We start from the raw sequence: 24,137 nt of genomic DNA, 5'->3' as shown, positions 1-24,137 counted from the left end.
CACCCTCTTAGTTTGATAAAAATGATAAAGTACAGTTGTGCTCAAAATTTTACATACAGAATTTCTGCTTTCTTGGCCTTTTTTTTAGAGAATATGAATGATAACACCAAAATTTTTTCTCCACTCATAGTTAGTGAATGGGTGAAGCCATTTATTATCAAACTACTGTGTTTTCTCTTTTTAAATCATAATCACAAGCCAAAACATCCAAATGACCCTGATCAAAATTTCGCATACCCTGGTGATTTTGGCCTCATATCATGCACAGAAGTTGACAAAAATGGGTTTGAAAGGCTATGAAAGATAACATCCTCACCTATGACCTGTTTACTTGTAATAAGTATGTAATCCAAATGATCTTGACAGCTGGTCAGAATGAGGTCCAAGGTCAGGCAATGAAAGATCAACAAACAGAACACAAGGCACAGACAAAATGAACCACTCAAAAGCTTAATGTACGTCTGGCATAGGTCTGGGAGAAACAGCCCAGGTAGGTTACCTGGGACAATGAACACCTGGAGACAGCTAGCACCGGCCAGTCTCAGATTGTACAGATGAGCTGTCAATCAAAACACTGACTGCTCAGCACGTCCCTGTTCCAGATTGGACAGCTAAGCCGTCAGTAAATGCATCCCAGATTCACTGAGAGGTAGAATCGTGACATGTATGACTCAATACATCTGTGATGAGTACAGTAGAAGTATATTTAACCCTAAATTCTGAATGTATGACTCTAATTGCATCCTAACACCACAAGTTTCTCTCTTTTTTATCTTTTTATCAGTGCAGTAACCAACCATCAATTTTCTTTGCATCATTTAAAAGAAATGCAATATTTTTCTCTGTGGCACAAACGGATTCTGCTCTTTAGTAAGAATGCTAATTATAAAAAAAAAAAGTCCATATAGTAAAGTGAATGTTATACATTTCAGGGAGTTTATTGATCATCATATTCATGTATTAGAGAAATGCAGATTAGCGATGTCCTGCTGTTCTCTTCGCATTGATTATAGTGAAATAATGCTGTAACTGTAATTTATAATGATGTTTATAGGCTTTCCATAAGATGTGATATTGATCTAGTGTTTGGTCGCTTTTCATTCTATGGTTCAGACAATTGTCGCTTGTTGCGAGGTTATAAAGATTGTAATGTCAAGATGTCATCATTATGTAGTCTTTATATTCTTCAATGGTGGTCGAGAAGTTTTCATCTGACATGATAGCTTTTGAGGAAACTCTTTTTGGCGTCTTGCCAATATTTAAATGTACAGTACCTACAGAAATTGGTATCATTGCATGTGGGCTAAATGTCATAGACATCAAAAGTTGCAGGCACACAATTGCAATCAAATAATCAAACCCTCATTGCAAATTCGTTTTATTAGCAAATATTGACAAACTTTCTGCTGTTTGCAATAAACCAATTAAATAAGATCAATTTAAATAGCTCAACACCACAATGTATATATCAAGTGTTTTCTCCAAATTCAATACAAAATGTCACCACTGATGTTGTCTTAAGCACATCTGACGATTCTAATCAAAGGCTTCATTATTTGGATCACGTGTATTCTGTCCATAATATAGGTCACATTCACATCAGGCCATATATTCGGGCTAGATGAAATACTTTGCGTTTCCGACTTGGAGCGCATGCGCACACAGTTTGGTGTACAGCGCATGCGCTTCCAGACAGACCTGACATTTGCATATTCGGATGTGCGCTCCAGTCTCGAGTACACTGGTATTGCCGCCCCGATTACGTCATAAAGCATGTGCAGACTATAGGAGAGCGGAAGCTCTGATCTAATATGGACAGTGCGACCTCTATGGTCCAGCACAATGGAAACCCCCATTTACTATCATGTGGACTGGGTGGACCTGTTTTGTTGAATAGTACCTTCACTATGAGAGCTGGAACTAACACTATCCTGATTATGGAGGCATATTTAAAGCCAGAAGGAGCCCGTGACTTTCATTGCCTACTCCTAGACACATTAATAATAATAATAATCTTTATTTTTATATAGCGCTAACATACTCCGCAGCGCTTTACAGTTTGCACACATTTCATCACTGTCCCCGATGGGGCTCACAATCTGAATTCCCTATCAGTATGTCTTTGGAGTGTGGGAGGAAATCGGAGTGCCCGGAGGAAACCCACGCAAACACGGGGAGAACATACAAACTCCTTGCAGATGTTGTCCTTGGTGGGATTCGAACCCAGGACCCCAGCGCTGCAAGGCTGCAGCGCTAACCACTGAGCCACCGTGCTGCCCATCAAGCCCCCTGATGAACCTGGAAAGATGGGGAAACGTGTTGAAGCACAACCAATGAAATAAATTATTATCGCCATATTTATAATTACTTTTTAGACTGTGGACTCTCAGTTATCAACTATTGCTATTATATCCAATCATCTCTTTCATCACCTTTCATCTCGGTAGGTTTTGATAGGGCTATCTAAGGAGAGCCACCATTTGATCAGGTGTACCGCATATCATCCTATATAGGGTCCCAACCTCTGTGGATAAGCAGTACCAGTTTAAGCTGTATCCTTATAATTGGGTAATATGATGCTGAGTCACATCTCACTGACAAGCTGTGAGTTGGGATAGTCAAGGAGTACAAGGTCAGAAGCCAGGAGGGTAAGTCAGAAATAGAGGGAAGAGACAAAGGCATAGTCAGGTACTGGTCTGAGGTCAGAATACCAGGAGGGATTCACAGGGTCCTTGGTGTTGCCTGGTGTTTCCAGGTGGATTAATTTATATGCACATTTCTCTGGACTACGATATCATAGGTCCATTAAGAATAACTATTTTGAGTTCTTTTTCTTTATGTTGTCTATTAGTTTCACTGCCTTTTTGGTGTATTTTACATATCTTTAATGAATTACTAGTTTTATAGGAATTATATGTTTCATCCGGTGCATTTGAGTTAAAATACACCAAATACCTGGACTGGCTAGGGGGTTTTGCTGACTGTGACATTTGATTGCATGTTATAAATATGGCAAAATCGTGAGAATGGCCCAAAAAAGTGGCATAAAGAGAAGCCATCTCCAGCTGCCACCTGATTCCTGAGAAGGCAAGTGATCAAAAAATTCTCAAAGGACGGTAAAAGACTTGCAGTAAGATTTGGTGGCAGCAGACACAGAGGCTTCAGTTTACACAGTAACGGCATGAGCATACAAGTGTATTTTTGGTCCAAGACAAAACATCAGATCACACTTTGACCAATGTTAGTCTATGGGGCCGTGCACATGTCCAATTTTTTTTAATTGGAGGGTTTGTCCGAGATAAAAATTGCTGCATGTCCGAGTTTGGTACGATATTCAGATCGCACCCGGTCATACAAGTCAATTAATGAGTGGAAATCATAGTAATGGACTCGGATGATATCTAAGTGCAATTGGATCTCTGTGCACTCACAATTGGAGAAGATGGAGAACTTTTTTTCTCGATCTTCTCCTCACATGAGAGAATCAGAGCACGCAATGCTCACATTCTGATCAGAGTTTGGTCAGAGTGTCACTTGCACTCTCGTCCGGATTCTCTCAGATAAAACAATCTATGGCCGTGTGTACCTGGCTTGAAGGCAGGTGCAGACAAGAGTATTTTCCATCCAAGTGTGATCCAACAAAACATCGGATTGGGCCCAGATTATATGTAATGAGTCCATGCATGTGTCCAATTTTTTCCTCGGACAGTGTCTGTTTGAGGAAAAAAACATTGCATGCCCGAGTTTGATCTGATATTCAGATTTCACTCGGCCATGTAAGTCAATGAGTGAAAAACATCGAACTGCACTCTGATTTCCATGGCATCACAGAGTGGAGAAGATGGAGACATTTTTTCTCCATCCTCTCCTCGTCCGAGAGACAAGGATAGCACTATGTCAACACTATAATTAAACTCTCATCAGAGTTTGATCAGAGTGCCATTTGCAAAATCGGCCAGATTCCATCAGATGAGAAAATCTTCCACAGTCTGCACCTGTCTTTTGCAAACTTTGCAAAGGGGTTGATAATTTTTGTAACTATATTCAGTTGCTAACTGCTTATTGAACCGATTTTCCCAGCCATCACCTTGTGATAGGTGGTCATCCAACCTTTTGGAACCCCATGGATCATGAGAGTAATTGGTGGTTTAGTGCTATGTCTATATTATCTGCATTTTCACAAGTCATTAATTGATGGCATATCTCTGGAATATGCTATTTCGTTATCATCTTTGCTGATCTAATTTTTGGGAACACAACTGATCCCGGGAATAAAAGATACTGCTCTTGTATCTACAATTAAATTTTTCCTGTTCAGTGGTCCCTGGCCACTTGGCTCTACAGGGCACTTCAGAGTGGTCCTACACAAGTGTGGTGCCAGCAAGTAGTTACCTGCAGACAGGGCCGGACTGGCCATCTGGCAATTCTGGCAAATGCCAGAAGGGCCTGTCTGGTCATGGGCCGCCTTGTCTGCTATGTTATTAACAGAATCAGTGTTCTCAAGACACCCATACTGTTAAGAGCTGTGACGAAGCACAAAGTCGCTGACTCCGTCACTTACTCCAGCAGGCCACAGGTATCATTAGAAATATTGGTCTTGTAGTAAATCTTGCTTTCCTCCATCTATGGAAATATTAGTAATATATCCCATCTGGTGCTTGGAGACAGTGACAGAATGGGCCTGAGTGATTTCAAATGCCAGGTTTGAATTTCAGTAGAGCAATGAACCATGGTTAGGAGGGCGCCAAGGACAAGAGGGAAATCTGTTTGATGCCTTTATTCCACAACGCACGTTTCAACAGCAGGACGCTGTCTTCCTCATGTGGCGCCCTCCTGACCTTGCGTGGCGCCCTCCTGACCGCGGTTCATTGCTCTACATTTACTGTCCCTCAACGAGGGTCTGCAGCTGGTGCTGCCTTGGGCTTGTCCTCTACCGTCCTCCCCACTGGTGTGGCTCACATCAGCGCTCCATTGAGACTGCTTTCATTTTATCCAGGGCTGAATTTCAATCCCAGTCTGTACCTGCCTGCAGATTACCTTCTCTGTTCTCCACAATACTGAAAAGCCAAAACCAGCTCTGTACAAGGAAATGTAGAAGGACATGGAACACTAGGGGAGTTGGACCCCCAAAGATTATAGAGTAATAGCATAGCTTAAAGATATGCCATCACTTTATGACATGTGAAAAATTTGGATTCCCATTCAAAATGTGCTCCTCCAGGTATTTACTGTTCCATCATGGAGGCCAGCAAGAGATGACCTACAGGTATTGGAAATCTGACCACTTAGACATCCACTAATCTATAGAATGAGAAGGGTTGCGGTATTTTATAAAGAGTAGCACTTCAGAAAAGAAGACCAAAATCCTTGAGTCCTTTGTAGGGCTTACATAATTATAATACGACTCTACTGTATCTCCATATTCGGAAGCAGTAGTTGCTGACATTCGCTTTTAGGGAAGAACACTATATCTCTTGTATACAGCAGCATTTGAAGGTGTTGGTCTTAGTGCAATTTCCACCCTTGTGTTACGTCAACATTTACTATTTCCACATTACTTTTGCTCAGTTGCTATTTCAAAAGTGGTCAAGAGAACTATTCCCCAGGGCCCCGCATTACTTTAGCGTGAGTGCTGCTCGCGAGGAAGGTCTGATGTCTTATATCTGTAGTCTTGAGATGAGAAGCAGCTTGCACTCACAGTAATTCTTTCCTGTGGAATAATGAGCAGGGAACTACAAGACGGTAATACTGTTTATCGATCTCTATGTCAAACGGCGTCTCCTTTGTTCTACGAAAGTCAGCGTACATTTCCTGTAAGACCAAGTCAACGTAAAGCCCTTGAAATAAGAGATAAAATCTGATTACTTGCTATGGGCAACTGCCCCATTTTTGATAGATTCCTCCCAATTGACTTATATTGCATTGTCAGAAGCCTTTCGTAACTCCTTACTGACTCTGGTATCTATCTCCATTTTTAGAGGCTGGTCGAAGCAGCTGAGGAGGCTCATTTAAAGCATGAATTCGACGCTGATCTACAGGTAAGCTAAGCTGCCGTGTAACGGAAAAGGGTCATTGCTTCAGATCTTTGTTTATGGGACTTTTTGAAGATTATTTTTCTATTAGAACTTTCTTTATGATTGACTTTTTATTAGTCAAAAACTTTTTAACCGTAAAGGGGTTTTTCAGATTGTACAGCTCCTTCTCAGATGATTAAGTGGAATAATGTCTTAATTTTTTTTCTTTTTTATCTATTTTTCTTTAGTACAATAAAAGTGTGCATATATGTATGTATTGTGGAAGACCGGTTCACTTAGCTGCTCCTCGAGATAGACACAGGCACAGTGGTTAAAGTCTCTGGGTGGCTATTGCATCATAAACAAAAAACCCAAACTGGTAGAAGAAAACAGCTTTTCTGGCTCCAATGAAAATAAAATGTTCATATAAAGTCCTGTCCGGTGCCTCTGGGACAACACATATGGCAGCTCTCACAGGAGCTTCAGTATGGAGGCTTCCTCTCCTCCACACAACACAGACAGACGAAGAAAAAACTGGCTGAAAATTTAACTCCCTCCAGCCACACCCTGAAGGTGGAGATATGGTGAGTAGGTGTCCCGCCTATCTGTGACCTACCCACCATGAAAGCCAGGCCCATATAACGACTGGATTGCTCTCAGCACATATCATGCTGGAGAAACACTTATGGCATTCACATTGCGCAGTTAAGCAATCTTGGCGACACTTATCTCCCCTCATGTATGGCACCAGTGACCCTGTCACAGTATATATGTATATGCATTATATATATATTTGTAAATATATATACATATTTATATCCTTTATGACTGCTATACTTTTACATCCAGTGTGCACAGGCCCTCAGAGTTCCTGTTGCAAAGACATATCTGGGATAGAACATACAGTAGTTTCCAAATGTTCTAATTTTGTCGAAGCCATCACGCATTCTAAAGCATAAAAGGGAAGGGTTTATATGCAAACTGTCCAAAAGAGGATGCTTTAGATATTTTGGTGGTTGTTCCCTGACCGTCACAAGGCGTTGCTTAAGTTTCCTAATTTTGGTTATCAAAAGTGTGCTTGAAAGTTGACCATGTGTCAGCCACAGGCCTCTGGAGTCGAGAAAAGAAGCCCAGCCAAGATTGGACATCTCCATAAGGTTTTCACTGTTGACAAACAAACTTGCTGTTAAGTGAAGGGGTTTTTAAGGATTAGAAAAAAAGGACTTATCTTTCAAAAAAGCACCATATTGTCCCATGTGTTGTATCCGGTGTTGCAGCTCCGCTCTATTAAATGGAGTCTATCGGCAGTTTTTTGCTATTTAATTTGAGTGCAACATAAGAGAGCAAGAGAACCTTATTCCTGCCATGTGTCTCTTATTAAGCTGAGTTTTATAGCTTCAATACAATCAGGGTTTTATCAGCAGTGGATTATCACTGCCTGACTAGGACTCACGTGCACAACAGTCCAGCTAATCAGTATAACCCCGCCCCCAACAGTAATTGGTGGCTTGCTGACAGTGTACACAGGAAGCTGCCAATCAGAGCGGGGTGATACACAGCTCTCTGAGCACTGCTACATCTACAGCAGAGAAAACAGGGTTTTTATCAAAGCTGCACCAAGCATTCCAGTAAGTCTGGAATCAGACTCTTTTGCCCTATATTTGCTGCTGTCAGATTACAGATTAGCAAAAACCTACTGACAATTTAACTTTATAATTCATCTGTCTAAGATGCAATACCACAGAAAACCTGAAGACTGGTGTGGTGCTATTTTTGGAGGACAGCAGCAATATTTTTGGAGTCATGTATACCCTGTTTAACCCAATAATCATGGAAAGGAGATGGGAAAAACAGAAATAAAGTCTTCCTGTCCCATATAGTTGGAGGAGGTGTAAAAATATTAACCAGCGGTAGAAGGGGGCCTTTTTATTATTAGCAATGGGCCCCCTAATTTCTCTGTATGCCCTAGACGTTTGGGTATATTATTACCATTACTTATTATTTTTCAGACTGTTATCCTCATACTTCCATGGATTGGTGATCTGTATGAGAGGTGCATTTTGTTTCCCCCCTCAAGCCATTAACATTTAATTTTGCTTCACCTCCTAGTGTTAATTCGCTCTGATAATTTTCTTCTTTTTTGTTTTAAAGCAATTTAAAAATCCTTTTCCTCTCCGCCTGAAGGCGACTTATTTCCTGATGATCTTGTAGGAGACTTGGACTATTGTTATAAGTCAGGGTTTATCGTCAGACAGTTTCGCATGAAGCTTTAAAATTGTTTTTCTCACCATTTAAAAAAAAAAGAGAATGATTTACATATATTTATCATCCGCTATTTGCCGACATTTCTATTTTTTTAATATCAATTATTTTTTCAGTAGCTAACTTTTTTTTTAAAAAAGAAAAGCTTATTAAACAAATTAAATTACTTGTTTTTAATATTTACACATTAATTGATTACACTGATAAATTTAAAAGAAATTTGACAGATTATGTTTGCCAAATGCAGGGTCACGCAACACAGAGGTACATTGACCACGAAAAAGCACGGTTTTAGATTTCATATTATAATTTAGTGTATAAAGCTGTCTATCATGCTACAAATATTTGGGAAATATTAAAATATCTTTTTACACTTCAAATCAACATCAAAGGATATAAAAGTAAATATTGCCCTTCTCAGTGCCCTCCTATCTTGTGCTGTCTTCGGAGCGTCACATCAGAAATTTTGCAACTTTCAGATTCAGGTTATACCTCTGACTTTGGCTCATTGTTCCTCCACCTCACCTTTATCATAACAAAACCCACAATTTTCCTTCTGACACTGACCCCCGAAGAAGTGGGAAGCGAAACGTGCATCGGGGCTTCAGCGTGACATGCGGACACTGCAGTATGGGTAAAAGTGCTGCTACTCTCCATTAACCCCTTACCACCTTTGCCTTACAGGGTGTTTGGGAGGGATGTTTCCCCTACATTTAATGGTGGGCTATTTACTGGTATAGCCATCTGTGGGCTTTGATATCTTGGGGTCTTATGATTGACGCTATTTTTTACTAGCACGAATGGACTCAGGTTATTAACCCTCATTGTTACTAGCTTACTGGGACCTCCCTCCTTTTTATTAGGGATTGATTTGGCTGTTTTTCCCCATCTGTGGATTTTAGGGACATACTGTATATACATAACATCTTATGACTCTGCACCCTCTTCTCCCGGATGTTATTGCTGCTTTTGTCCACTTGACCACGCCATAGGCTACATTGTTATTCACTGGTTTTAAAATTATTGTATATGACTCATGGTGTGTATTACATGTAAACCTTTTTTGCCTTGTTTACTGATATAATAAAGTTTCTTACTTTTATATACGCTGGTCTGCATCTACAAGAGTTCATTTGAAACGCACCATTCATCTATATTCATTTTTTGAGATATAAGCTCTTCCAAGCTCTTTTTTCTGGTTAGTTATGTTCTATGGAGAGTATCTCACATCTGACTATGTTGTTTTCTATGTTCCTGAATCCTAGCTATGTTCTCATACCTTCAATATTATGCCTACATCTGCCCTGGACATCTGCCCTGGACTCCACAGTTGTGGGGTCAGCAGAACGTTGGTGACTTTTCTGTCCTTTGTCCTCAGCACTCAGCCCCCCGCTCTGTAACGTTACGAAGTCTCCACTTCGTGGCTGAGTTGCTGCAGTGCCTTCCAGTGCTCAATAATAAAACTTACAGGTGATGGAGAAAGATTGAGGAGGGAAGAAATGTCCGGAACAAACTCGTTACACTAGTGGCTTTTATTACAGGACCACGCTGGTATCAGTGATCTCTGTTCCACCAACCGCTCTGTCACATGTTAGTAAGGGCAGCTGGCAGTTGAGGAGCCGGATATTATACACCGGGGGCAAGGGTCCGGGTGTTATATGCCTGGGGAAAGTGGTTGGAGGTTATACACCTGGGGCGAGGGTCCAGATGTTATACGCCTGGGGCGAGTGGCTGGAGGTTATACACCTGTGGCAAGGGCCCGGATGTTATACGCCTGGGGTGGGTGGCCGGATGTTATACACCTGGGGTGAGTGGCCGGATGTTATACACCTGGGGCGAGGGCAGGATGTTACATGCCTGGGGCGAGCGGCTGGATGTTATACATCGGGGGTGGGTGGCTTGATGTTATACACCTGGGGTGGGTGGCTGGATGTTATACACCTGGGTCGAGGGGCCGGATGCTATACACCTGGGGCGGGTGGCCAGATGTTATTTACCGGGGCGTGGGTGGCCGGATGTTATACACCTGGGGCGAGTGTCTAGTCCAGATGTTATAGGCCTGGAGTGAGGGGCCGGTATAATACACTGAGGCGGGTGGCTGGATGTTATACATTTTGGGTGAGGGGCTGAATGTTATACACCTGGGGTGAGGGGCTGGATATCATACACACCTGTGGTGAGGGGCCGAATGTTATACACCGAGGGTAATGGAGCTGAATGAAAAGCCTGAATTTGATGGTTATGACATGTGTCCCAATACTTCTGTTCATTTAGTGCATCCTAGTGTAACATTTCTGCCTTGAAGTCCTATGCTGTGAACAGCTGTAAATCCATCAGAATTCTTAGATTATACCTACATAACAGTGATAACAATGTACTTAGGAAAACTGTCTCTTCTGTTCATCACACCACTTCCTTTGCTTCACTGTATTTTATAAAGGCAAACAATATCACTGGATATCTTTTTCCATGTATTAAAAAAAAAGAAAAAAAACATTTGTTTGCCTAGCATAGAGTTGAATAGTTTATGATTACCTCCTATAAATCGCCCTTTCCTCACAGTCATTACAGAGCACTTAAATAAAGCTGTCTTCAGACAGTCATCTGACAGACAAGTCTAAAATGAAATTGTTCTCTCCGAGTATCTAGCCACTCCATTATCTCAAGTATAAGCAGACTATGCAGGTATACAAAGCTGTCAGCTGACCACATGATGGACAAATATATATTGTTGCATGATGGACAAGCGCCCAAGATTTGTGTCAGTTTTGCTTCTTATAATATATGAGAATTGTGAAAGGGTAAGGAGGACTAGTGATAAGTGAATTTACAGAAATTTGAATTCTGCCCTCCGCTCGAATTTGTCCCAAAAATTGGATTTGCAAAACAAACCAAAATCATCACCAAGTTGTTATAACGTGTTTAGACTGATATGCTGTATTTAACAAATGTGACACAGGGCATTATGGTCAAACATTTCCACTTTAGTCTCATTGGTCCAAAGGAAAATGATATAGGAGTGTTGGGGTTTGTTCAGATGCAACTTTGTAAAGTTTAGCTGTGCTACTGGAGCGCCCCACAGGGCCTTAGGTTTCACGCTACTGGGCCGGTCAGGCTCTTTAAAGGTGATGTCTCGGTGGCAGTGACCCGGTCCGTAGTCCTGGGCGTCCAGTGATTAAAATAGAGGAAAATTATGTGATGTTTGGTCGTGACGCCACCCGTGGTGTTCGACAATGGGCGGCCGACGCTGCAGTTTTGGTCCACTGGGGCTGTTGATGATGCAGCAAAGATGGTTCAGCTTCCCACGGGTAGAGCGGGGTCCCAGGGCAAATATATTTGATTGATCAGATGGTGGTGATCGTTGGGGTGCAGAAGAAAAGTGAAGGACACATAGAGGTGCGGTTTTCTATACCTTTTACTTGAACATAAATGCAATCTGGGATACCACATACAGAGGATGGAATGAGTCCAGCTCGCCTGGAGGCATTCATGGGACCCACCTTGCTAGGTGGGGTTGGGAACCTTCCTTCTGCGCTCTGTTTTTGGGTCCCTGCTGCTTGTAGCTAAGCTGCGGCCCTCTCCTGCGTGATGATTGCTAACCTGTATTGCTGACAGCATGAGCCTATATCACGGGCACTGTCCTTTTCACTGTCAGCCCCGGGCTCTTGGTCTGCTGCTGTGCCTTCAGGTGTTCAGTGTGGCCAAGGAACTTGCAGTCCCCTGCACTCCAGATTTGGCTGTCAGGGCGTACAGCTCCTGCCCAGCCAAGGACTCTGGCGTCCCTTTTATCAGCGCTTCATTCTGGGGTCAGCTATACCCAATTTTAGTTCCCCAGAGCCCCTTATCTCTGATCCTGTCCCTTTCCTCTCCACAGACCAACTTCCACTGTCTCTAACTGTCTTGTCATGAGCTCCAACCGCTCCCATTTCCATGACAACTCTCTTGTTTACTCTCTCAGCTGTCTTCTTACTGACTCACTAACCCCACCTGCTGGCCAGAATTTATATGGAAGCTCCCCTTTCTGACCTGCAGTAGGATTTGTCATGTACACTGTGTTACCTGGCATGGGGACCCCCCTCCTGCCTCCAGGCATGACATCACCCTTTAGAGAGAGGCAATGTCAGTATGGCAACCAGACTCTGGGGTGCCACATTACCATGTTCTTTTTTTAAAAAAATAAAGCTTTTTCCTTGCGCCTGTGGGCATTTCAAAACAGCTTTCACTGGGGACAGGAACTTTTTCCTCTTTCTGACGCTGATTAATCATTAGCAGGCAGCAGCATGCCGTATATACTCGAGTATAAGCCGAGATTTTCAGCACATTTTTTAAGGCTGAAAGTGCCCCTCTCAGCTTATTCTCGAGTTATATACCAGGGGGTCGGCGGGGGAGGGGGAGCGTGTCAGATCATACTCACCCCCTCCTGGTACAGTCTCTGCAGCTCCTGCTTCTCCCATGGTCTCTGGCGCCTGAGTTCAGCGGTCACATGTTAACGCTCATTAAAGTCATGACTATGCACATATTCATGACTTTAATGAATGGTACCACGTGACCACTGAACACTGGAAGACCTGCCATGCCGGAGACCATGGGAGAAGTATGGTCTGGTGAGTATGACGGGGAGAATGGGGGGAGCCATACTATATTCACCTGTCCCCGTTCCACCGCCACGCGCCACTCTGTCTTCCGCGTCCTCTGGCTGTGACGTTCAGGTCAGAGGGCACGATGATGTGGTTAGTGCGTGCCCTCTGCCTGAAGAGTCACTGACAGAGGACCCAAAAGACAGAGCGACGTGCGGTGGTGGAACTGGGACAGGTGAATATCGCAGGTGCCGAGGCCCTGAGCCAGCAGCGACACAGGCACCTAGCCCCCATAGCGCACCGGTGTCCCCGCCTGCTCAGGACACCAGCACCTGGATCCCAGCTAGGAGAGGTGAGTATGTCATTTTTTTATTCACAGCAACAGCATATGGGGCCTATTCTATGGAGCATCTTATGGAGCCATAACCTTTATGGAGCAGCATATGGGGCAATAACCTTTATGGAGCATCTTATGGGGCCATAACCTTTATGGAGCATCTTATGGGGCCATAACCTTTATGGAGAATCTTATGGGGCCATTACCTTTATGGAGCAGCATATGGGGCATATTATTCAATGGAGCATCTTATGGAGCCATAACCTTTATGGAGCAGCATATGGGCATATTATTCTATGGAGCATCTTTTGGGGCAATTATTAACCTTTGTGCAGCATTATATGGGGCGTATTTTGTATGGAGCATCTTATGGGGCCATCATGAACTGTATGGAGCATTATATAGGGCTCCTGATTCAATATGGATATTCAAAAACATTTAACCTACTGATGTCTCAATTACTTTTACTTTTATTGGTATCTATTTTTATTTTTTAAAATTTACCAGTAGCTGCTGCATTTTCCACCCTAGGCTTAAACTCGAGTCAATAAGTTTTCCCAGTTTTTTGTGGCAAAATTAGGAGCCTCGGCTTATACTCGGGTCGGCTTAAATACAAGTATATATATGTATTAGAAAAAGAAGAACAAGCAACCACTCTAGGTTAAAACAGGTTCAGTGTGAGACATAGTGACACAGTCTGCTATCCTCACTGTAGAGTGATGACATGCACAACAGACCTGAGTGTGATTAACTGGCAGCTTTCATTTCCCGCAGTCAGTGTTTGAGGAGGGGTAATGCAACAGATTTGGGAGCACTATACTTTCTTTGGCAACACTAATATGTGTTTGGTCTTGCCAGTAAAGCTCATTTAGTTTGAGAAAAAGAGCTACTAAGTGTTTGCAATGAGATTCGGCTCTGTAGTACTTCCCATACCAATCCAATTTCCAGGAACATTTGGGGAACTGCATACAAAGACTCCTTTGTGTGTATAATTCCTCATCTACACCTCCAACAGCACAATACAGCCGCCATATGTCATAAAAGCCCCACTCCTATAATAACGATGTGACTCTGCTTACTCTGTCCCATTCTACGCAGAAAAGTTTCAGAAAGGGAGATTCAGGAAATGTCAACCTACTGTGTGTTCTAGAGGCCAATGTAAAAACTGACATATTTTAGTGTGCCTATATAAATGGCCCTAAAAATATAAACCGATATTTATATATAATAAAACTAATATGCCATTTTTTGATAGTACACAATAACTCACCCCAGTAGTCTAAAGTGTAAAGCTAGTTTCTGATGTCAAATTACCTACGTCGCTAATAAATCTTGTAAAAATAGTTATTTTTCCTGTGATACCTCTATCAGTGCTTGTTCCTGATCTCCTGTCACAGACAGGCAAGGAGTTAATGTTCCAGCTCGGAAATCCATCTGAAGCCTCAAATCTACCTTCCCCAGCAAAGTGCTAATTTTCTTTTTGCAGTTTACAGTCTGTGCTTATCATTCTGTTCCTGTATTACTAATGCAAGTCTCTTTTTTTTTCTGTCCAAACCATCTCTCTTATCTAAGCTAATAATTATATTTATTATAGTACTCCAGCACTGGCATGTGCTTCTAACTATGCATATAGGAGACGCAATTTAAGCCATTTCCTCGCAGCAAGGGATGTGCTACGGCTTTTATTCCCCCCTCCCTCTTTCCTTCATAGAGACAGTGATAGATTATGAGCTATAAAATTCTTTGTTCTATGTTTCTAGAGGCTAAATCCGGTTTATAGTATTTATTTGGTGCAAAAGACTGGAATGCAAGATTTTTAAATTATTATCATGCGTCTATGCATATACAGTATAAGCAAATATTTATTTTAAATATATTCATTCTTGTGCTAGGTTAAACAAATTAGAATATAAATTCCCAGTTTTATGAATAAAAGACTGTAAAATATATATATTTTTTTACATAGCCTTCAATAAACTGGTAGAATACTGTATGGATGGAGGTCAAGTACGAACTCCCATTGACGTCAATGCAGATTGACCACGAAAAGCAGTAATTTTTTCTTTGATGGTCAACATGTTGAACATATGGAAATAGATACTGTAAAAGGTAATTAATCACACGTAGTCTTCAGTATATGGTAGAGGTTGATATGTTGGATGATAGAGCATTTAAAGATCTCTGTGTGAAGGAGAGAATGGCTAATGAAATCAATTATTAACCTTACATAAGCTAGTAATATATGTGGTGTGGCAAGATGGCGTCTACGTCCTGGAACTATGCCCAGGAATCCTTGGACTGTGAGGTGGATATGCTGAAGACCATATATGGAATGGACCTAACACAGATTGATACAATGGCTGAAGCTGTGTAACGCCCTCTTCCTGCCTGTTACATGATCTATTTGTACTAATAAATTCAGTTCTTTGCCAGCTTTTGCCGAGAGAGGAGCACACATCTGACCTTGCGTCCGATGTCTTTCTTCTATGCATGCACTTGGCTCATATTTATTAGGTCAGGGGCAGGCAATCACTAAGAACTCACCTTAAGAGATCACACCAACATCTGTATCTTCTATTCAATTCAGTGGAGAGTGACCACTTATGTCTATCTACTCTTCCATTCATGTTCAACATGATTGACATTCTGAGATAAATACTGCAATAAGAAGGTCATCACTACAGTTGAGCGAAACGGGTTGGTCATATTCAAAAGTCGGCGACTTTCGCTGAAGTCAGGTTTCATGTAACGAAACCCGACCATAGCGTGAGGTCGGCCACGAGGTCGGTGACCGGAGCGCCAAAGTCGCGTTTCAAAAGATGCTTCCAGCACCCTTTTTCAGCCAATGATGGAGGACGCACACTGTGGGCAACGCGATGACATGAGCATCGGTCACTACCATCTTTGAGAAGGGCATGCAAGTGATTGGCTGGCTTTGTGTGGTGTCACAGGGGCTATAAAAGGGCGTGCACACCGACCGCCATCTTACTTCTGCCAATCTTAGCATTAGGGAGAGGTTGCTGCTGCTGATTCAGAAGAAGGGAGAGCGTTAGGCAGGGAAGAAGAGCCAAAAAACTGCTTCTGCTGTTAGCGATTTCCACTTACAACACACAACACTTTATGTGCAGTGACAGGGGAGGCTCTATTTTTGTGCATCAGCTCTGTTGGTTATTAGGCTGCCTTATAAGGCTCCCTGATAGCTGCATTGCTGTGTGCACACTGCTGTGCAAACTGCTTTTTTAAAAGCAAAAATACTTTTCTTCCTCTTTTCTGCACAGTTACCAAGCGTTCATTTTTCCACCCTTTTGTGTGTGCAGCAGTCCTGCTTATTAGGCTGCATGCGTCCATACTTGGACTGAGAGCATCATTGTCAACCTCCTAAAATCTCTAGTGAGATCCAAATTCTCACCAATCCTATATACACACCTTCCACCTTGTCATACACCAGCCAATTTCAGTCTGTTACATTGAGGTGTAATCTCTACTGGGCCTGAGACAATAGTTCAGCGTCCTGAAATCTATAGTGAGATCCAAATTCTCACCAATCCTATAGACACCCTACACCTTGTCATACACCATCCAATTTCAGTCTGGTACATTGCGGTGTAATCTCTACTGGGCCTGAGACAATAGTTCAGCGTCCTCAAATCTATAGTGAGATTCAAGTTCTCACCAATCTTATAGACATCCTACTCCTCGTCATACACCATCCAATTTCAGTCTGTTACATTGAGGTGTAATCTCTCCTGGGCCTGAGACAATAGTTCAGCGTCCTCAAATCTATAGTGAGATTCAAATTCTCACCAATAGTAGATACACCTTCCACCTTGTATTACAGTACCATATAGCTGGTGGTATTTTGGGTACATTTTCACAAAAATGAGGAAGTATGGTGGAAGATGCCATGGAAGTGGGCGGGGGTTGCCAGCTGGTCCCGATGGGTGGTGGTGGTGGAGCATCTGTTGGTAGTGGCAAAAGCACAATAGCACCTAAGGCAGGAGGTGTTGAGCCTGCGTCATCGTCTGACTCCACAAGGCCCCGAAGGCTCTCTTTTCTGGGAGTAGGTAAAACACTTTAAAAGCCGGAACTTCAGGAACAAGTTTTGGCTTACATTGCTGACACAGCCTCCAGCTCTGTCGCCTCCTCTTCTGAAGTTTCAAAAAATAAAAGCACTGAGTCGTCAGTGGAGGCTCCTGGTCAGGATCAACACCTTTCCTTGTGTCCTTCACCCCTACCAAAAGTGAAGGATGTGGCAGGCCACACTACTGATTACTCCATGGAGCTCTTTTCACATACCATGCCTGAGTTAGCAAGTCAAATCGTGAATTCCCCAGTCCAAGATGAATCTGACATGGAGTGCACTGATGCACAGCCACTGCTAGATTTTTCTGCTGGTACATTCACTCAGAGCACTACATTGTCCTCGCAGTGAACTGAGGCAGAAGCAGACCCTGATGAAACTCAGGCGCCCCTTCCCGCATACTATACCACCTTACACGGTGACACAGAGGCAAGTGCACATGAAATTGAAGAGGAGGTGATGGATGACCCAGATTGGCATCCATTGGGGGAAGAGGGTGCCGCTGCCAATAGCTCAGAAGAGGATGAGGAGGATCCGCAGCAGGCAGCAACATCGCAACAGCTGTTATCTGGCAGGACTGTAACAGTCCAAAAACGGGTTACAAAACCAAAAGAGTTGCAGGACAGCTTGGCCAGATGGTCAAATTAGCACAGCGTGCAAGGTCTCAAAATGTCTTCCATAGTAGGACGAGTGCAGTGTGGCACTTTTTTGAACAAAATCCTAATGATCAGGCAAAGGTTATCTGTAAGAAGTGCGCAAAGACCTTTAGCCGAGGGAAAAATCTGAGAAATTTGAATACCAGTTGCATGCTTAGACATTTAACCAGCATGCACTTGCAAGTGTGGATGGACTACCAAACCTCACGTACCACATGTGCACCTGCTCCGAATGAAGGTAGCCAGCAATGCTACATCGCTTCCCTTACTGTAAGCCCACCGGTTAGCACACCACCAGCAGCAAATGTCGAGGTGTCGTCGCAAAGGGCAAATCAGTCATGGAATCACAATGTTATTGCTATGAAAGACTGAATCTAGGCCATCAGTAACACCACCAACAACACCATCACCATCACCAACCCTCTCTCAGTCCGCCATGTCCACCGTTAGTTCCACCATATGCAGCTCTCAAGTCCAGCTCACCCTACCAGAGACTCTGAGTAGGACAAGAAAGTACTCATCCTCTCATCCACGTACACTGGCTTTGAACGCCCACATTGCCAAACTAATCCCGTTAGAGATGATGCCCTACCGGTTGGTTGAAAGCAAAGCTTTCTGCGAGCTCAAGGCCTACGCAGTACCATGCTATGAGCTACCCAGTCTGCACTTCTTTTCGCGAAAAGCCATCCCAGCCCTCCACGTGCATGTGAAAGACCGCATTGTCCATGCACTCAAGCAATCAGTGAGTGGAAAGGTGCACCTCACAACAGATGCATGGTCCAGTAGGCATGGCCAGGGCCTTTATGTGTCCATGACTGCGCACTGGATTAATGTGGTGGATTCAGGGTCCACAGGGGACAGCGGCGGTGGGACAGTGCTGCCTAGCCCACGGTATAGGAAACAGTTGACTGTAGGTGTTCGACCCTCCTCCTCCTCCAGAAGCAAAAGCTCGTCCACAGAGCGCAGTCGCACGAGCACTCCATCAGCAGCAGCCAGTGTTGCACATGAGTTGTCCCACTATCGAACAGCTAGTGGTAAGCGTCAACAGACTGTATTGAAGATGATGTGTTTGGTCGACAACAGACACACCGTGGAGGTACTGGCCGACTACTTGCAGCGGCAAACTGAGTCATGGCTGGGCAGTATACATCTTGAGGCAGGCAAGGTAGTTAGTGATAACGGCCAGAATTTTGTGGCAGCCATAGCCCTTTCAAATCTCAGACACATACCTTGCCTGGCTCACACCTTGAACCTGGCGGTGCAGAGCTTCCTCAATAATTATCCGGAGTTAACAACCCTGCTCTATAAGGTGCGAAGACTGTGCTCGCACATCCGCCGGGCGCCCGTACACTCCAGTAGTATGCAGAAGCTGCAGCGATTGCTCCACCTTCCCAAACACCTCCTAATTATCGACGTAGCAACAAGGTGGAACTCCACCCTGCTCATGGTTCAGAGGCTGTGCGAACAGAGGCAGGCTGTAATTCATTTATGGGAGGATACATGGGCAGGCAGTTTGCAGGCAGACATGGAGTTGTCTGTTGTGCAGTGGTCGAAGCTGAAAGACCTCTGTAAAGTCCTTCAGTGTTTTGAGGAATGCACACAGCTGGTAAGCGCAGATGACGCCATCATAAGCATGAACATCCCACTTATGCGTCTGCTCATGCAAACTTTGCCGCACATTAAGGAGCAGGCATCTGCAGCAGAGGAGGAGCGAAGCCTTGATGATAGTCAGCCATTGTCTGCTCAGTGGACGAGGTGGAAGAAGAAGAGGAAGAGGAGGAGGAGGAGGATGATGGGGATGATTATTTTGGGGAGGAGGATGCTTCTCAGGGGGGAAGAAAAATTGTTGGCGTGGCAAGGTCAGGTACAGGGTTTGTGCGTGACTGGAGGGATGTTGATTTGTCAGAAAGTGCTCCTCCACCCAGCACGCGCAGTGCATCATTGAAACCTGGAACATTGGCCCATATGTCTGATTATGCCTTGCAGATCCTAAAAAGGGACCCCCGCATTGCCAAAATGTTGAACGATGACGACTAGAGTTGAGCGAAACGGGTCAAAAAATTTCAAAAGTCGCCGACTTTTGGTAAAGTCAGGTTTCATGAAACGAAACCCGACCCTAGGGTGAGGTCGGCCACGAGCTCGGCGACTTTAGCGCCAAAGTCGCGTTTCAAAAGTTTGTTTTCCGCCCTTTTTCAGCCAATCAGGATCCACGGACACTGTGGGCAACGTGATGACATAGGCAGGGGTCACCACCATCTTTGAGAAGGGCATGCAAGTGATTGGCTTGCTTTAGGGGGCGTCACAGGGGGTATAAAAGGGCGTGCACGCCGACCGCCATGTTACTCATGCTGATCTCAGAATAGGGAGAGCTGCTGCTGCTGCTGATTCTGTAGGGAGAGCGTTAGGTAGGGAAGAAGACACCAAAAACTGCTTCTGCTGCTAGCGATTTTGCCTGTACAACACACCAGTCACTGTGTGTGCAGTGCTAGTGGAGGCTATATTTTGCTGGATCAGCTGTGTTGGTTGTTAGGCTGCCTTATACGGCTTCCTGATAGCTGCATTGCTGTTTTCCCACTGCTCTGCAAACTGCTTTTTTAAAAGCAATCCAAATTGTTTTTTTTGTCCTGTGAGGTACTGAGCGTGAATTTTTCCACACCATACAGCGGTGTACGCTCCACACTAGAGTTGAGCGAAACGGGTCGAAAAATTTCAAAAGTCGCTGACTTTTGGCAAAGTCGGGTTTCATGAAACGAAACCCGACCCTAGGATGAGGTCGGCCACGAGGTCAGCGACTTAAGCGCCAAAGTCGCGTTTCAAAAGTTTGTTTTGCGCTCTTTTTCAGCCAATCAGGATCCACGGACACTGTGGGCAATGTGATGACATAGGCAGGGGTCACCACCATCTTTCAGAAGGGCATGCAAGTGATTGGCTTGCTTTGGTGGGCATCACAGGGGGTATAAAAGGGCGTGCACGCCGACCGCCATGTTACTCATGCTGATCTCAGAATAGGGAGAGCTGCTGCTACTGCTAATTTTGTAGGGAGAGCGTTAGGCAGGGAAGAAGACACCAAAAACTGCTTCTGCTGCTAGCGATTTTGCCTGTACAACACACCAGTAACTGTGTGTGCAGTGCAAGTGGAGGCTATATTTTGCTGGATCAGTGGTGTTGGTTGATAGGCTGCCTTCTAAGGCTTCCTGACAGCTGCATTGCTGTTTACCCACTGCTCTGCAAACTGCTTTTTTAAAAGCAATCCCAATTTTTTTTTTTGTCCTGGTGAGGTACTGAGTGTGCATTTTTTCACACCATACAGTGGTGCACACTCCTCACACAGTACCGTGTAACGGCTGTTATCACAGCCACAGTGAAGCTATCTGTGTGTCACTCTGTAAGGATAAGTCGAGGACATGTTCCGTTCTTACAGACCTGCACCTTCTAGTTTTGTCTAGCTTTCAAACAGTTAAAAATATTTGCTGTTTGATCACATTCAAAACTATAGAGAGACAGCGTGTCAGTCTGTATACTTAAAAAACACGGAGCTTGACAATTTTACGTACACCGGACAGTCGTGTACGTGCACGCTCCTCTCTCAGTACCGTGTAACGGCTGTTATCACGGCCACAGTGAAGCTATCTGTGTGTCGCTCTGTAAGGATAAGTCGAGGACATGTTCCGTTCTTACAGACCTGCACCTTCTAGTTTTGTGTAGTTTTCAAACAGTTAAATATATTTTCTGTTTGATCACATTCAAAACTATAGAGAGACAGCGTGTGTCAGTCCGTATACTTAAAAAACACGGAGCTTGACAATTTTACGTACACCGTACAGCCGTGTACGTGCACGCTCCTCTCTCAGTACCGTGTAACGGCTGTTATCACGGCCACAGTGAAGCTATCTGTGTGTCGCTCTGTAAGGATAAGTCGAGGACTTGTTCCGTTCTTACAGACCTACACTCTAGGGAGATTCCTATTCTGCCCAATTCTATATATACCTTGTAGTTTGTCATACACTAGCCAATTTCTGCCTGTGACATAGCGCTGTGATATTCACTGGGCCTCACACAATCCAAAAGTGTCCAGTGTCCACAAGTGTGTGCAGAAATTCAAAATCTCCGTTATCCTCTAGTGACATTTTTCACACCTGCGACATCGAGCCTGTGACATAGCGCTGTGATATTCAGTGGGCCTCACACAATCCAAAAGTGTCCAGTGTCCACAAGTGTGTGCAGAAATTCAAAATCTCCGTTATCCTCTAGTGACATTTTTCACACCTGCGACATCGAGCCTGTGACATAGCGCTGTGATATTCAGTGGGCCTCACACAATCCAAAAGTGTCCAGTGTCCACAAGTGTGTGCAGAAATTCAAAATCTCCGTTATCCTATAGACACCTTGTACCTTGTTTTACATTACTATATAGTTTGTTGGATTTTGTCTACATTTCTACCAAAAATGAGGAAGGCTGGTGGAAGAGGCCGTGGAATTGGGCGGGGGTTGGCAGCTGGTAATGATGGTGTTGGTGGTGGATCTGATGGTAGTGGCAAAAGCAAAATAGGACCGAATGCAGGAGGTGTTGAGCCTGCGTCATCGTCTGGCTCCACAAGGCCTCGAAGGCTTAGTTTTCTAGGAGTTGGCAAACCGCTTTTAAAGCCAGAGCATCAGGAAAAAGTTTTGTCTTACATTGCTGACTCCAGCTCTATCGCCTCCTCTTCTGAAGTTGTAAAAAATAAAAGCACTGAGTCGTCATTGGAGGCTCATGTTCATGAACCACATCTTTCCTTGTGTCCTTCACCCTAACCAAGATTGAAGGATGACGCAGGCCATACTAATGATTACTCCATGGAGCTGTTTTCACATACCTGGATTATCAAGTGAAATGGTGAATTACCCAGGCCAAGATGAATCTGACATGGAGTGCACTGATGCACAGCCACTGATAGATGATTCTGCTGGTACGTTCACTCAGAGCACTACATTGTCCTCGCAGTGTACAGAGCCAGATTCTGACCCTGACGAGACTCAGGTGCCCCTTCCCGCACACTATACCACCATACACGGTGACACAGAGGAAGGTGCACATGACATTGAAGAGGAGGTGATGGATGACCCAGTGGTTGACCCAGATTGGCATCCATTGGGGGAAGAGGGTGCTGCTTCCAAAAGCTCAGATGAGGAGGAGGAGCATCCACAGCAGACATCGACATCGCAACAGCTGTTATCTGGCAGGCCCGGAGCACTCCAAAGACAGGTTCCAAAAATCAAAAGAGTTGCTGGACAGCTTGTCCAGAGGGTCAAAATATCACAGCGTGCTAGGCCGCAAAATGTCTTCCAAAGTTGGAAGAGTGCAGTGTGGCACTTTTTTGAACAAAATCCTCATGATCAGGCCAAGGTTATCTGTAAGAAGTGTGCAAAGACCTTTAGCCGAGGGAAAAATCTGAAAAATGTGAATACCAGTTGCATGCTTAGACATTTAACCAGCATGCACTTGCAAGCGTGGACACAACACCAAACCTCAAGTACCACATGTGCAACTGATCACAAAGAAGGTAGTCAGCAACGCTACATTGTTTCCCCCACTGTAAGCCCACCGGTTAGCACAGCAGCAAATGTTGAGGTGTCGTTGCAAGGCCACAGCAGTCAGGGAATCACACTGTTATATTAATGAAAGACTGAATCTAGGCCATCAGAAAGAACACCAACTCCATCACCATCATCAACCCTCTCTCAGTCCGCCCTGTCCACTGCTACTTCCACCATATGCAGCTCTCAAGTCCAGCTCACCCTCCCCGACACTATGAGTAGGTCAAGAAAGTACTCGGTCTCTCATCCGCGTACACTGGGTTTGAACGCACACATTGCCAAACTAATCTCGTTAGAGATGATGCCCTATCGGTTGGTGGAAAGCGCAGCTTTCCGCGAAGTCAAGGCCTATGCAGTACCACGCTATGACCTACCCAGTCGCCACTTCTTCTCTTGCAAAGCCATCCCAGCCCTCCACCATCATGTGAAAGACCGCATTGTCCATGCACTCAAGCAGTCAGTGAGTGGAAAGGTGCACCTCACACTTGATGCATGGTCCAGTCGGCATGGCCAGGGCCGTTACGTGTCCATCACTGCGCACTGGGTTGATGTGGTGGATGCAGGGTCCACAGGGGATAGCGGTGGTTGGACAGTGCTGCCTAGCCCACGGTATAGGAAACAGTTGGCTGTAGGCGT

At 44.2% G+C, this 24,137-nt stretch overlaps 1 protein-coding gene across 1 annotated transcript in view; it reads left to right on the top strand.

Annotated features, from left to right (window-relative positions):
* Window positions 1-24,137, top strand: part of CACNA2D3 (calcium voltage-gated channel auxiliary subunit alpha2delta 3) — a 1,008,555-nt gene that overhangs the window by 161,605 nt on the left and 822,813 nt on the right. The window contains exon 2 of the mRNA XM_073574154.1: window positions 5,979-6,038. Within this exon, the coding sequence (XP_073430255.1) occupies window positions 5,979-6,038 (60 nt within the window). The remainder of the gene's footprint in view (window positions 1-5,978; window positions 6,039-24,137) is intronic.

Source organism: Dendrobates tinctorius, unplaced genomic scaffold (genome assembly GCF_039654945.1).
Source record: "Dendrobates tinctorius isolate UK_male_01 unplaced genomic scaffold, ASM3965494v1 ptg000038l, whole genome shotgun sequence".
Taxonomy (NCBI): domain Eukaryota; kingdom Metazoa; phylum Chordata; class Amphibia; order Anura; family Dendrobatidae; genus Dendrobates; species Dendrobates tinctorius.
This window is presented reverse-complemented; position numbering and strand designations above follow the sequence as displayed.